The sequence below is a fragment of the Phoxinus phoxinus genome, assembly GCF_949152265.1.
Source record: "Phoxinus phoxinus genome assembly, chromosome: 13".
Classification (NCBI taxonomy): domain Eukaryota; kingdom Metazoa; phylum Chordata; class Actinopteri; order Cypriniformes; family Leuciscidae; genus Phoxinus; species Phoxinus phoxinus.
In genome coordinates, this window is record NC_136888.1 from 16,835,537 (window position 1) to 16,851,495 (window position 15,959).

At 37.2% G+C, this 15,959-nt stretch overlaps 1 protein-coding gene and 1 long non-coding RNA gene across 3 annotated transcripts; one reads left to right on the forward strand and one right to left on the reverse strand.

Annotated features, from left to right (window-relative positions):
* Positions 1 to 1,683: 1,683 nt before the first annotated feature.
* LOC307009482 lies at positions 1,684 to 3,828 on the forward strand. Of its 2 annotated transcripts, none has more exons than XR_013800049.1 (3): positions 1,684 to 1,748; positions 2,411 to 2,788; positions 3,697 to 3,828. It is a non-coding gene; the product is annotated as an uncharacterized lncRNA (long non-coding RNA). The 2 variants fall into 2 exon arrangements; XR_013800050.1 differs by lacking the exon at positions 3,697 to 3,828 and adding an exon at positions 2,954 to 3,054 and having other exon boundaries at positions 1,706 to 1,748.
* A 2,189-nt stretch (positions 3,829 to 6,017) lies between these two features.
* Positions 6,018 to 9,035, reverse strand: gsc (goosecoid). Its single transcript, XM_079633276.1, has 3 exons — positions 8,520 to 9,035; positions 7,831 to 8,090; positions 6,018 to 6,749 (listed from the first exon to the last, which is right to left on the reverse strand). The coding sequence occupies exons 1-3, from the start codon at positions 8,833 to 8,835 to the stop codon at positions 6,600 to 6,602; spliced, it is 726 nt and encodes a 241-aa protein (XP_079489402.1). The 5' UTR covers positions 8,836 to 9,035; the 3' UTR covers positions 6,018 to 6,599.
* Between the last annotated feature and the right edge of the window lie 6,924 nt (positions 9,036 to 15,959).

The window sequence follows — 15,959 nt, forward strand, 5'->3', positions numbered from 1 at the left end:
CACTCCCTCTCTCTCTCTTATCCTCGGATTCATCCCTTCAGCCCGCTCTCCTGACCCTCCCGCTCGAGTCAACCCATAAAGCTGATAAATATTTACTCCACTGCAGTTCTTTTTCCCCCTTGGGTCTTAAGTGAATTTCATAGTTCATAAAACATCACACGGGTTCTTTAATGAGAGCTTCCCGCTTCTGCTACGGGGCCCTCGCGAGCCTCAGATTATGTGTGTTAAATTCAGCGAAGAGAAGTGTAAAGCCATCCGCACCGAATCCCACCCACAGACTCGGTTAAACACAAAAAGTGAATGCGCGCTCACATTCGGTTCTGCATACTAAGTGGATAACCGCCTGCTTTTTATCTGTAGCCTACACTTGATTCTTTTAATGTGTGCGTAATGCATAAATAATGTGTGTATTTACAGCATATAATGTTTATTGATGCTACAGAGAAAGAGAACGAAATAAAGCGAGCACACTTGTGGATGTGAGAGTGGAAACCCTCTCCGGGCCATGAATCACGCAGAGGCCCTGGCGTGAGACGCCCGCCACCCACCACTCCTCGGCGGCTCAGGCCTCCTTTTTCGAATACGGATCAAATCTGTTAATGCCTGACATTGGCTGTAAACCAGCTGTCCATCAGCGGCCACGGGGCAGATTTGTTATGACTGAAGGGATTCTGGGTAAGGCTGCCAAGAGAGGTCTATCCTTCTCTCGTGGCGCTGGTGCTTTGATTGCATGTTTAACCTAAGATATGTTTTGTGGAAAGTACGGTGCATGGTGGATATCGTCTGTCAGGGAATTAATTGGGGGAAATAGCAGGATTTGGGGGGGGAGGGAGCGCGGACACTATCTCGGCCTCCTGGTGTTTTGTTTCATTGTAATCGTTCACTGTAATATCACTTTTTGTAATTGGCCTCCTCAGATGATAATCATCATCACCGGGCTTCTTTAATCATAGGATAATTACGGTGCGCAGAATACCTGGGCAGTTTGTATTTCAAAAAACAAATGATTTTTTTATTAGATAAAGCTGCTGTTGTGCAGCTAACATATCACAGTTTGATTATAGGGGACTGAGGGGTTTGGGAACCTCCCAGACAGCCGCAAGGGGGTGTGTGGAAAATGTAAGAAAATTTCACAAAATTATTTTTTAAGGCTGTCATAGTTGCCTACAAGATGTCAATTTAATACAATAATTTAACACATTTATTAAGTTTTTTCTTTTTATTGTCTAATTCGGCTGTCTAATGACTGGTTGGAAGTCATGAAATTAATTTAAATTATTTTATTAATTTATATACAGCCTTAGTATTATTAAATATGCAATCGTTATGTATTTATTTCACTAATGTAGGCTACCTGCATCCTATGTGTCCACTAGAGGGCAGATTGGGACCCCTAAGCATTTTAAATCTGAAAAGTCCAGTTTAAATGTGTTCATAATTATGCTAGGCTTTGAGATGTGTTGATTGAATGTTTTGAATCGTACCCCACTGAACTTTAAATCAATGCTCTCTTTCATTGAAATGGTGACGCGTGATCTGCAAAATTAGCTATTATTTTCATTACACATTTTATTTGTTTTGCAGATCTTGTGGAACTAATCTTCTGGTTTTAATACCCCATGCATGTAAGAGAACAAATTGCTTTTGATAGATAACATATTGCTTTTCTTGGTTTTATTATAGGATAGTGTCTGGGAAAAGCACCGAAAAAGTTAGCAAAACGCTTACAGAGCAGTTCATTTGTCACGGTAATGTAAATCTGTCATTGTGATTTATTGATAATTCATTTGTTGTGAAAATGCTTTGCTTTAAATCTTTGTTTGCGCTTCATCTATCAGAGTGTCGTACATCATTGTGCCTTTGGGTTTTCTGCTAAATTCATGTTTCCTCATGTTATTTCAAACGGTTCTTGATATACTTGTTTAAATTCCTTGCGGCTTGAAAACTAAAGTTAGAAAATTATATATCCCTTGTATTCAAGGCACATATTCTTATGTTTTATTATATACAGGAATTGTCCTCTGAAACTGCCATTCTTTTCAGATGTAAAATGATATGCGCCATGTAATTTTCTGTCCGGAAAGAACAACGCTAGGAAATCATTCCTTCAATCAATTGTCTTCCAATATGTTTATACTGTACTAGGACATACCTCTTTAATACCGCAAACAGCACATTTGGTTTTGCCTTGTTTAATTTTTTTCACATCACTGAAAATGACATTTTAAACCTAAGCTTAGCTTTTCATTTTCAGATATGATCTATCATTCAGAATCCAAGCTGCCTGTGTTGTTGATACAAATAATTCTGATTTATCTCCTGTAAACGCCTGCGATTTCGCCTGTCACGGACGAGTAAAGCGCTTGAAACATTCCGCCATTAATCCCCACATTGTTTTATTTACTTTCAGCTCTCACCAAGTGGACGGCAAAGGGCGCATTATGAGGTCACAAAACAACGACTTCCCTGTTGGGTCTCAGCAACAGCCTGTCATTTGTGGCATGCTTTTGAGGGAGTGAACTGCCCTGAAGGTTGCGGAATAACACGCACTCTAATCTGAGCGTCCTTGCGAGTGCATTAAAGGTCTTAAACTATCTGGAGAGTGTCGTAAGCTGTGTGTGCTGCATGCGAACCTGCCCTGTGCCTGTTCCTGCGATTCCCCGGGGGCCGTTCTGAAACCAGGGCCAAACGTTTCGCAGCGGGTCAAAAGTGTGCACTCCTCCCACTAACCCACAGGCGGGTGTCCTGCTCACCCCACACCAGAGGCAGACCCCGCTGGAAGACTGAGGTTAGCCCACACCGCTAATCAGCACTGAAGCCAGGGCAGTGCCGTATGATGGGCCCTTCCTGATTTCCCAGCACTTCCACACCCTTATGAATGTACACACACTCATGCATGCATTCTCCATAGATACAGCTCATTCATATTGCTCGTGTTTGTTTGTTTTGGCAGGACGCGTGAGAGGGAAACGGTTATGCCTTCTCTAAAGAGCTGGACCTTGAGGGCCCCGAGAACATAAAGATGTTATCCGAGCCTTGTAAAGCGAAAGAAAAATTGGCTTTAGTATATGATTACCTGATTTACCTCGGAGAGATAAGTGTTTGCTGCTAGCTGGCGGTCCTGACCTGGGGTCCCACTTGCTTTTCAGCGGCCGTGTGGTTTCGGTGGGGAGGGACGCTAACAGAAGGCAGTTGGTAGCTAGCGTGCTGGAATGAATGTGGTGACAGGCCTAGTAATTACACACAGAATGAAGGGCCACAATTGCTAAAACCTATAAAGGTGCTAAGCTCACTATAAAGCAATGTAAAAAGTGATCAGTTGACCTAACTTGAAAAAGTTGAGGAAACCCGTTGCCTTAAATTTATTAAGTAAATAAACTTCATGCTTAATCAAAAAAAAAGTATTGTGGAATTATCAGGTTCACATAACTTAATTTTTTTTATTAAGCTTTAAGTTTATTTACTTATAATTTAAGGCAACGGGTTTACTAAAAAAAAAATTAAGTAAGTGAACTGAACACTTTTTACAGTATACTTGTTTCTTGAACTTATCATTTTAAAAACATGTCGCATTGTAGGGCATTCTAGGGTTTTGCAGAGTACCAAACCACATGCCATCCCACTGAAATACGGTAATGATATAGGAAAATGTTTATGGTGGTAAAAATATGTATTATTTGTCTTTCTTTCGTTCAGAGTCCTTCCTGCGCCATTTTATATGTTTCTCGAAACGCACCACAGAGGATGGCCAACACCCGTTACTATATTTAGATGGGGGAATCCACCCAAAAGCTGTCAATCATGTGGCCACATCTCTCCGAAGAAAAGGTAAATCAGAGCACACAATCTAATTCAATTAATACCTTTTTGCAGTGATCAAAATTGAGAACATCTGCCATTTTCTTAATGAAAGCATCTGCATTTATTAGATCAAGAAGCGTAATGATTTTAATTATGGAAGAGCGAGATGTCGAGAAAAAGAACAGCTTATGCACGACCGAGAATATGAAGCAAAATGCAGTATTTCTTAGAAAACAAGCACACGACTAAAGATTTATCTGCTTCTGGACTTGACTCGCTGCTTAATTTTTCTTGGACTCCACCTATGTTTTTCCAAGTCCCGGGAACTATGCATAAAAAGGTCAAAGAAATAATGGTTTGAAAAAAAACAAAACAAAGTGTTTATAAAATTTTTGAAATACTAAATTACAGCCTGAAAGGAGGCTGTACACACACACACACACACACACACACACGAAAAAACAGAGATTAATGGACTCAGTCCTGTGCTTTGTATATCTCACTGGCACTCAGTGAAGAAACACTTTATAAATCACACTAGACATGTGAAGGATTATTAGTGCAACATGTTTTGTTTCTTGGTTTGTGTTATTGCCAAATCTTTAAGTACCTGCACTACACTCCTTTAATCTGTTTTTAAATAGCCACCGAAGACGTTTAAAAGTATTATTCTTTCGAATAGTGTGCTGTTTAAAAAAGAAGAAGAAAAAAAACAGAAGACCGAAGGTACACAAGAGGAGCAGACTGTGATTTAAAATCACTCAACTAACTATTTACTGTGAAGGAATAACAAATTGTCAAGAAACTACCAATGTCTTCGATTGCTGGAGTGTTTAGTAAAAAATATCACACTTAATCAGCTTCATGTCTGGAAAAACATGCTGTCCTGAGTCAATATACTTACGGACTGGGTATGGATGTTTATTTTTGATGATAAATAGCCCAAATGCATAAGCACATAAACACAAATAAATATTCGGCTCACACTGTTGCCCTTCAAGACTCAAGATCTGCGTTTCGTCAAGAGAAAATTGTCAATATAATCCAAAAAGAGTGCTCTTACAGGCAAGACACTGGCATGTTGCCAACGTCACAAATCATAATTAAGTAGCTTATACCTTCAAAACAAACTAAGCTGTAATTATTCTTTTAAATATGTATGCAGTATCCATGTCCATTCCTTACACACACAGGCAAACACGCACATCTGTATTTGCAGTTTTCATATCATTTCTCTTGCACACCCTTGTGTGGATAGATGTTATGGTCCATTAGCAGGAGATAACACAGAAACTGAAATGTTTGTACGGTTAATGTATTTGGACTATTTCATGGAAATCGTTAGCTTGTTTTAGGGGCAGGCTAATTCATTTTAATAGTGGCAAATATAATATAATACTTAATTATTGTTATTATAAAATTGACCTGGAATTTAACATGTAAATGGCAAGTGTCATTGGACAGGAGTGAGAGATGTTTAATAAACCCTTATATGTAACAATCTTGCATATGCTAAAAACAAAACAAATCTGCATATGGCAGACATCTTAAACATTTTATGAGCTTGTTTAAGAAACAAAATAACACTATCACAGTTCTAATTCCAGCTTAAATTAGGTGACTTAAATTGACTTCGATGTGTTCAAGTGACTATAAGAAGAAAATATGTTTAGGCCTATTGAGTGCAGTGTGAACAAAGTGACAACACAACATTGAATAAACGCAGGACTGCGTCAAAACACCAGAAGCATGATACGTGGCCAATGAATGTTGTCGGTGTATTTCTCAGAGATGTCGCGTTTGAGGTTCTTTTCACCGTTTGATTTTTTTTTTTCGGCAAAGTTATAAATAGGGATAGCTTACATATAAATACCCAGGAAATTCGCTTAAAAAAATTAATCATTAAACAGTAGGCTATGTGATTCTGTTTGCTTTGCTACGTTTGAATACATTCAGGCAAACTGGTTAATTAAAAAATAAAGAACAGGTGGTTTTCGTGCTTTTTACACCATTCAAAATCCTACTTCATGTCATTCTGATGATTATTAGGTCATCAGCTTGTTGATGACAATCCATTCAGACCGTTTGTCGGCTAATGATTTGACTTATCAAAAGTGATAAAAATGAGACATCCTGTGACATCTCCATGTCAAGTTCTAATTTCTAATAAGCTTGTTCACAATCAGTGTGCTCAAATATATTTTCATTATCCACAAGCATAAAGATTTAATTACTGTGATAAGGTCTCTCGCGCCTACTTATGAAAATGTTATTATAGCATAAATATCTAAATTAGAAAATCCCTCGTTTAACAAATGCTGATAATCAGCAAACCCTAAGAGTACTTGGTGAATTGAAATGCTTGAGAATATTTGCAACATTTTAAATAAATACGAAAAATCAAACATTTTGTTTAGATATTACTTTAATAGTTGCTTATGTTCTTTTTTGTTTTCAGGCGTAAAACCCTGATTTAATCAATTTCAAACTTTATCGTCCTGCCATCGTACAGTTACAGCCCATTCCAGAACATTTTATTTTGGTATATCTACGACAAGACTTCAAAAACGATTTCAGTATATCAGGTAGGCAATTATATGGCCAGAATCCACGTTATTTTGTCTGTGTAATTTTAAATTAATATAAATAACAATATCATTGTTAAAGGTAACATTTACTATACATCTGTGCAACAGCATGACAACACATTTCACTCCTACTCACATGGTACTTTACAATATGTACATAAAGTCCGAATCGTATTTTGTGCAAGATTTTCCGGTTTCATATTCTATTTATCAGCTGTCAGAATCCACGTCACTTTTGCCTTCCTCGATTTTCTCTGTGGTTGTTTTCGTGGATTTGTTCCATTTCTGAGAGTTTTCTGATTCCTCTGACGAAGACCTTTTCTGTCTTCTCCATTTTGCTCGTCTGTTTTTGAACCAAACCTAAGCGAAGAAAATTGGTAAAATGCTTAATTTCAAGAATATAAAAAAAACAAAGATTATACAGATATCATTTGAAATCTCGAGTTTGTTTTATGCAGTGTGAGAATTATTCACTGGCTTTCAGGGGGTCGAGGAATTTCTGTCAGTAATTTTCATTGAGGTTCGTCTCACACAACCCTAATAGACTTTGGCGCCCCTGGCACCGCAAACTAGAATTATCTAGAATCTAGAATAATCTTAAATGCGTTACAGACAAAACACTAAACGATTTTGTGCATCTGTAATAAAGCGATAAATTACAGTGGTTGACTGATTTTCACTGATTATGCTACTCCTCAAGCGAACACTTCTTCTAAGCGCATTCTGACTAAACTCAAATGTAGGCTATCTTTAGTTGTTACTAAAAAAGTGTTCGAGTGTTTTAATTTTTTATATAGGCTATTTATAGAACTTGTCACAATTGCACTGATTTCTACTACGTGTTAGTCTACTTTTTTTAAACAAACACGTTTTTAAAAATATATAGGCTATGTAAAAATATATTTAAAAAAATTGAAGAAATAAATGGAATAACATTTTAAAGGCTGTATTTGTCTTCCTAACATCCCATTTGTATTAACTATTGTGTGGCCTTTTTTATGGAATGCTGTAGAATGTCCACGCTGTCTTATTTGTGATGGCAGTGTGAAATTAGGCTACAGGCAGCTCCACAATTATTATTTTAAATTAAATAGGTTATATAGGCTACGCAGTGTGTCCATATTATTACACTGTAAAAAAAAAAAAAAAAAAAAAAGTTGTTGGTTTAACTTACAATTTAGAGTTCTTTGACATTAAATTTTGAGTTGATACAATAAAGGAGATTGTTTCAATCAACAGAAACTCAAAATACTACATTATCTGAACCACATAAATTAGGATGGTTTGACAAAAAAAAAAAAACATGAAAATCATGAAAGTGTTTTAACAGTGTTTTTTACCCTCGGAAATAATGTCTACATTTTGTATAGGCTGCAAAACAAGTTAACTTTCATTTTAAGTGTCAACTATTTAAAAAAAAAAAAAAAAAACTGTCACTCACCTCTACTTTCTCTTCACGTAGGTGCACTTTTCGTGCCAGTTGCTCTCGTGTGCCAACATCAGGGTATTTGGTTTCTTGAAAAAGGTTCTCCAGTGCCTCCAGCTGCTCGTCAGTGAATATGGTTCGGTGTCTTCTCTTGCGCCGACAGTGTAACTGGTTGAGTAGCTGTAGCTCGGTTCTGGACAAGGTGCCCACGTTCATGTACGACATCATCTGATGAGGGACTGGAGAAATAAGCACTGAACCGGCGCTATCGTAACCTGAAAATAAGATCAAATCATTTTTTGGAGTAGACTGCATAAACAAAAAATGTCAAAGTCATGACTTGTGTAAAACGTAATCAAATGGTTAAGTTCTGCAAAAAAAAAAAAAAAAATCGTTCCTATCAAGAAACATTCTTTATTGCGTTCTTTTTTTAGACTAAAAATGTTCGATGTTACAATTAGGCTCGTCAGGTTTGATGCTTTTGTAATAAAAGAAAGAACTAATCACACCGGACTATTAAACCTAACTTGGCTGTAATAGCCCTTTATTTAAAATGTGCTGCAAAAATGAAGAGGAGCGAAATACACCATGCATTTTATTAAGATAGCCTAATCCTGAAACCTACACTGCAATAAATATATATAAAAATACATATAGGCCTATGCTACAAAACGTAAAAAGAAAACAATAAAAACATAGCCTACCTGTGGGAATACACGGACACTGTTGCGAGCCGAGGGTTGGTATTGCGCCGCAGCAAGCTGGCCCAGTCGGCCCCTGGACATGAAGTTGTCCATAGTAGTAGTTGTTGTAGCCTATCCTGGTTCCATTTATCGATTGTAAGTTAGGAGCTGGAGGTCCTGTGTGTGAATAGAGTCCATTAAATTCGCCAGCTGCTGTGTACAAGGATTCCGTCAAGTTGGAGAACACAACCGGAGCATTCCGATGGAGCAGAACCGAGTCCTTGCAGCTGGGTCTCCCTGCCAAGATGCTGTCGATACTAAACATCCCAGCGGGCATCACAAGCGAAAAGATGTAGTTTGAGACTTGGTGCCAATCGTACTAAAATGTTCTCGTAGTCCTTTTAAAAATCACAGGTTTTCCTCATAGTAGCAAAAAGAGCGAATTCTTCGAGTTTTTTCCCCTTTGGAAAGAGTGACCACGCGCAAGAGATTCAGTGACTCGTTTGTGGCTGAGCTGAACCTCCTGCTCCGTTTTATACCCCGCTGACGTCATTGAAGGATTTGTGAATGACTTCTCCAATAAGAGATTGGCTGGGCTTAAGGTTAGCACACAATGGCGTGAAAACCACCGATCTGTGTATTGAGAATTAATTCGATTAAAGTTATTTGCTGACTTTTGAAACAAATAATTTAGTTCCAGCCAGCTTTTTTAAAGAGACAGTCAGATTTGGTTGTAAATGGTTGTCTAGTTTTATTTCCTCTTTTAAAGTGAAAATACTTTTGAACATTTTTTTTAAATACAATATAGCTGTAAAGTTTTTTTATGCGTAAAATGCATGTTTGTTCCTGTGTGGATGAGAAGAATAGCGACTTCGCTTCAGCAAACACACATTCTGAGTCCTAGCAGGTGAGCTTCGTTTTTATTTAGATTTTATAAAAATGTATAACATCTCGCTCTCACATCAGACACTCCTATATCAAATAATGTATTTTAAAATTTCTAAAACCGGGAAGTGTTGTAACAGGTGACAGAAGAGGTTTTAAGTCGCTATGTAAAAATATAAATTATTTGCAGGACAAACTAATTTTGAGATAAAAGTATAATTTAATGTTTTATTATTGATTTGCGATTGACTAAATGACAGGCATCATCTGAATCAGCAGGTTCTGATAACATCCACCTTTTCATCTATGAAAAAAAATGAATGAGCAGACGTGCTTATAACATTACTTTCATAAACTAGACCCAGAAAATGCACAAAATGGTTTCTATATCTGACAGAACTGTGAGACTTTCGGTTTTATGTATTTAGTCGTTTACAATTTAATGTTTACTGTTTTAAATACAACATTTGCAATATGATGGCATAAAATAATACATTTGTTTATACCACTAACATGCACGTTATCATATTAAATATCTGTTTTAAATAGTGCTAAATCTTTATACTTGACATCAATTTACACAGTTTAGGGAAACTGATTCTTAACTAGCCATACATTTGTATAACAGTAGGATATCATCAAAGTTTGAGACAAAATCACTGAGTTAGGCTACAGACGTTGAAACAAAATGTTACAGCTCTCCCTAATGCTTTGTATAGCCATCTATTTATTTATTTCTCCTTTTTACCCCTGAACTGATGTCCACGGATTCCGCTGCATTACCAAGGACTATATCTTAAATTGCTTAATAGTGCATGTTATTTGCAGAAGGCTCGGTCTGACACGACTGTCGCGCTCTGTCCACGGGAGATAATGCTGAGCAGATTAGCGTGTTTACTCCATCACGAGCGGATTCCCGGTAGGGAGGAAATCGCGCGTGTTAACTTACAACACCTCCAATAAGCACGCGCTCAATGAACATATGACCCTCGCTGTGATAAGATAACGACCATTAGCGGCTCTATTCTCCAGCTCTAAAACATACTTATTGCAATTACATTGCCTGATCAAATGAAATTTGCATGAAGGAAGATGCTGCTTGCTTACACTGGCTATTCAATTTATCACCAATATCGCGCAATTGTAATGTCTGAATGTTTATTGGGAAACCAGAGGAGATCCAGGAAGCGTATCCGTGGCATGGCACGGTTGATCAGCCTAAACTAAATCTAAACTATGAATAACACATTCATATTGTGTTTATACTCTGTATCCATCGTTTATGAAATTGATTTCAATTTACGGAATCACACAAATCTAGGCTACTAATTATGTACAAGCATAACTTTAGAACAAAAATTGAGAAGACTCTCTCATGAACCTGACACATCAGTGGTTCTCAGTCAGGGGGCCTCAGCAAACTTGGATACTAACTTTTGATATAATTTTTTAGTATTCTATTATTTACCTAATATATTATAATATAGGCCTGTATAATTTAAATGTGCTATAGCCTATTTAATTCTGAAAGCTAAACACCAAAATCGCCAAAAGAAATCAAGATGTGCAACATTCAAACTGAATATTTCTCATTTAACTGTCACTTAATATGGTCATTTTTAGTTATAGCCTCCCGTGTCGTTTTTTAAATGGAAATCACGGACTTAATCTATTGACTGCTGTTTTCTGTAGCCTATGCACAACGTTTGAAAACAAGCAGATTCGCCAGTACAGTAGAAGGACGAGGAGAAATATCTTAGTCCACATGAAGCGGGCTTCGAATATTGTAATGGGGGACCTGGGAGTCAAAAAGGCTGAAAACCACCGCCGCATTAGACTATGTTGACAGGACACGCAAATGAAACAATGAGGGGCTATTAAAATCTAGGCCTATCAATGGTCACAAGTTATCACAGGAATAAATGCTTAAATGCAGGGCCATTTACGCGTGGAAGTTTGCCTTATTACGAGCGGCAATTACTTTTCAATGGGTGCCTTTTGTTGTCATAATTGCATGTTTATCGCATGATTAATAAACGGGAACAAGGTGCTTAACTATGCGGAAATTATTTTAACTTTAGAAATTGACTTTGGTTCTACTATATATAGCCTATATATATATATATATATATATATATATATATATATATATATATATATATATAAATGATATATATATATTATATATATACATTATATATATATATGAAATTGACTATATATACATTATATATATATATGCTAAGTCAATTTCAGTATATGTATATATATATAGCCTATATATATATATAGCCTATATATAGCCTATATGGTAGAACCAAAGTCAATTTGATGTATATGTGTGTGTGTGTGTGCGCGTGTGTACAAATACAAATTCAAACACATTATACGTGAGCAGTTTTACTTTATTTGTAATACTAAAAAATACATTACACCATTTAACTTCGAGCATAATTTTGACACATTGATTGGCCCTTAGCCCTTATGTAAACACTTTTAGCCTATTATGACTGAATGAAAGGATACTTGCATTTTCAGCTCTGCTCTCTAGGCACTCTGTAATTCAAAAAGGCACCTATAGCATTATTATTTCCTCTTTTTGTACATGTATCTCAACTTTCAAGAGGCACTGAAAGGAGGTAGTAAAAAGGATTGAAAAAAAATGAGATGGCCATTTGAAATTAAAAGCCGCGAAAGAGGTGTGAAGCCACCACTTACATGCTGAATAGCTGACATCAATCACAGAGAGTAAATGGTGGCTCTGCAGACAGGCCTAGACAGGCCTCTTCAATAGAGGGTCCGCACACCGGCATCTTCACGGCACAACATATATTTCAAAGCCTTGATCTCTAAAATCTATCGTAATGCAGCAAATCAAAAGGGACTTTGTAATATAACCACATTTTAACTAGCAAAAACAAACCTCAGAGTGAGACAGGCTGTCAGAGCCTCCCGATTGCCTCAAGTGCACAATTCTCCATTTCGTTTTTTTACATGTCATCATGTCTCAGAGAGAAAATATCTGTGTGGATGAATGAATGTCAAGATAGACAGATAGATAGATACATTCCTCCTATGTGGACCCAAGTGTGTGTGTTGCATTTATAGTGCTAGACAGGGGCAGAGCCATGAACAGTGCCAGACAGCAGTGTTTATTTCCTGTGTATTTCAGCAGGGACAGAAAGGGAACCTGGCACTGGATTAAAAGGGCTTCTTTTGCATTTAATCTTTCATTCCATGCTGGTGCCGGCGAGAAATCCATATTTATTGTTCATGTCATGGCTGTCATATGGCGGGTGCCGGTTTTACAGTATGTCTTTTGTAGGACCCCCTGAGCTGAATTCTACAGTGCTGAAACACAGGCATTCACTGGTGCAACAGTTCAACAGACGCCTTGAGAGCTCGAGACCAGAGCACATACAGTGACTTACAAAGATTAGAAAATATTCACTCGAAAACATTTGGAATGTTTACTATACTGCTTATGATGTTTTTTTTAGTAAAATGTGAATATTTTGTGAGTGAAACAAGTGTTTAGTGTTATGTCTGAAGATGTCTGAGACAATAACATCTCACTATTTCTACTTTTCAACAAGATTTTTGAGATTTCCAGTATGTTCACTCAACACAGAAACAACAGCAGTGCTTTCAAAAAGGTCTTGTTTTTACCAGGGCCGTCAAATCGAATAATCGTGATTAATCGCATCTAACAAAAGTACTTGTTTACATAATATGTGTGTGTGTGTATACAGTATACACACATTTATATATATATATATGTATATAAATCTAATAATATATACACACATATTATGTAAACAATAACTTTTGTAAAATGCGATTAATCGATTTGACAGCACTAGTTTTTACCCATTTTTACTTTAAACAAATACTAAAACCTCAAATGGCACTGAAGCAGTTGGCATCTTCTCAACCAGTTTTACTTATTAAAATATAGTGTGTGTTTATCTTTTTAGGCCTGCATGTAATTTTTAATTCAGTGAAATATAATTTCCACAGTGTGCATCGGAGCAGCGCTGACATAAAAAATTAAGTTTAGAGATATCTGTTGTTTTAATTTAGTGGGTTTAGGGATTAAATAGGTGGCAAACACAGAAAATAAGACAAAGCTATCCTTAAAACTAAATTTAACAAAATAAATAAAAGTTATTTTGATACAGCATGTAAAATATGCATAATAAATGTATTAAACAGAGAAAACCTTTTTTTGTCATCAAAGAGAAAGATTTGAATAATCAGTATAGCATGTGGCAGTCAAAATGTTTAATTTTTTTATTCAGTTCTTGAAACATTGTTACTGCCCATTCTGACCGTTCTCTGTTCATTTCTTACATTTTACACAATTTCCGAAAGAATTTACGCCGAGAACCTGTCATTGTGCATAAAAGAACCTCTCTCTATATGAGGCCTTATTAATCATTATTTCTAGTGTGAAACTATCAGCCAGTCTCAGTAATTACTGATTAAAAGCAGCTGGTCCTCTGGCGGTACCGCTCTGAGACAGGAGCGTATGCGGTGGCGTGTTATCTAACCGAGCGTTAAGATGAGAATCAGGGACACATTTACACATCTTAGAATCAAACATCCCTCTCTGCACTCTCTCTCCTGTCAGAGAGCCATTGTAAAGAGCTCATTTGCCCACGCAGGAATCACAAGAATTTCAAATGGGTGCTGAAGGACGTGACAGAATCATAATGGAACCTAGAATCAATCCATCAAAACATCAGAACAGCGAATGTCACAAATGAATTGAATGCAGCATATTAGTGCGTTAACTCAGGCTTCTTAATGTCCTGTGACACTTCAATTTCTTTTAATTTCTCCTTCTTTTCTTGACTCAAAGACACGTTAAGGCCTCTAAGTGGTATTTACTTTTGCGCTACAGGTTGGTACTCGCAGTTTGAGTTGGAGTTTGTTGTTTATATAAAGTATGACATTTTTTATAATTCCTAATAAGTGTTGTTGACATTAACATGACACAAAAAAGCTGGACAATACCATGGACAGCAACAATGAGGCGTCTGTGACATGCTTACCATTAGAGGGCACAGGTGTGCAAAGAACACTGCAACCACATATCTTTATCTTCTGTGAATGTATCATTTTAACTACATCATGCTACATTAACACATTAAGATGATTGACAGCTCATTTTAAAATATTACAAGGGGAAGGCTTTGCAAAATTGCAAAATTACAAATACATAGTCAATTAAAATCAATTGAATAATTGGCTTTTTAAATGATAGCAAAAACTGATCATGGTGTTTTTACTTCCGGATGATGCGGGGAAAGAAGAGAGGCAGTAAAACAGAAACATATTGTCTGGATCTGGGAGGTATTACGGGAGAGCACCTGGACCGACGACGGCAACTTAAAGTAGAAACTCAATCTCTGAGCTTTACCTCAGCCTGCTACTGGTGGTGGTCTCCATTAATCCACCACAGGTGCCAAAGACCCTGGCCTGGCTGATACCAGAGGAGATCTGTTTGTCAGTCCTCCCTTTTGTCCCACTTTAATTTGAATTCTTTTCTGTAAATCACTGTAAATGCTTTGCATAAGTTAACATATCCAAATGACTTCTCCAAATCCTCTTTTCCATTCGTCAATAGCCTTTGATTTGAGTATTGTCACAAAAACATTGTCTATGTGTATAGACGTTTTTCTTTCTTTCAGAAATGTCTTATTGTAAATCTATATCTCAACAGCCTTGTAAAATGTTAAGATAACGATAACCATTTGTGAGGCTATAGTGAATTACTCTAACACGCTACCTTGCACAAGAGTGGCTCTGTTTCACTTGGCTTTTCAAATTACACAGTGCTGCCATTGTGATTTACAAATAAGTGAACGTGCCAGCTAATAATCTTTAATATCCACCGATGACAGAATGGAATTAGCCGCATATTTTCTCCCAAACATTCAATTTTCTTCCTCCTCGTTGTGTAAGCTAGGCCCTAATCCCGTCTTTATGCGGTGGGGTATTAACCCTATTGAGGCATCAGTGTATTGCCCTCTGGACCCGGGGGCGCAAAGCGCGCGCTCACCGGGGCTCAACGCGCCTTTTGTTCGCGCGCGAGACGCACCGTGCCAGCGCGCGGGTTATTCAGGAGCATGAGAATCAAATACAGTATTACATTTAAGCTATGCAATAATTACCCTCATTAGCCGTAACTGGAGCGCGCAGCGAACGGATTTACCAATAAAGCTTCACTAATGCTATGTAGGCTCAGGAAACATATCATAAACATAATTCAATAATCATTGGAAATACATATTAATGCGGCCCTCCGACCCTCAAACTGTCAGCGTTTTGCCCCGGAGGAGCGTTGTTAAATTTATTTCCCCCTTCCTTGCTGCGGTCATTTCCCACATTTCCATGCAATGAATTGAATGTTTATTCTCTGTGCAGCTTCAGGGTAAGCTGCAATGCCTCAGTAACAACAAATAAAAAGTTTTGTTGCTCTGTCCGTTTGTTCAAAAGGTCGTAGGATTCGCCCAGTAACTGACATGGAGATTTAAACCAGTCATTATTCAATTGCACCGTGCGGGTTAA

Excerpts from the sequence above, each read along its gene's own strand:
- gsc (XM_079633276.1), bottom strand. The coding sequence starts at position 8,835 with ATGCCCGCTGGGATGTTTAGTATCGACAGCATCTTGGCAGGGAGACCC. Across the intron at positions 8,091-8,519 it reads GTGTCCGTGTATTCCCACAG|GTTACGATAGCGCCGGTTCA; the intron begins GTAGGCTATGTT and ends TCTTATTTTCAG. Across the intron at positions 6,750-7,830 it reads TACGTGAAGAGAAAGTAGAG|GTTTGGTTCAAAAACAGACG; the intron begins GTGAGTGACAGT and ends TTCTTCGCTTAG.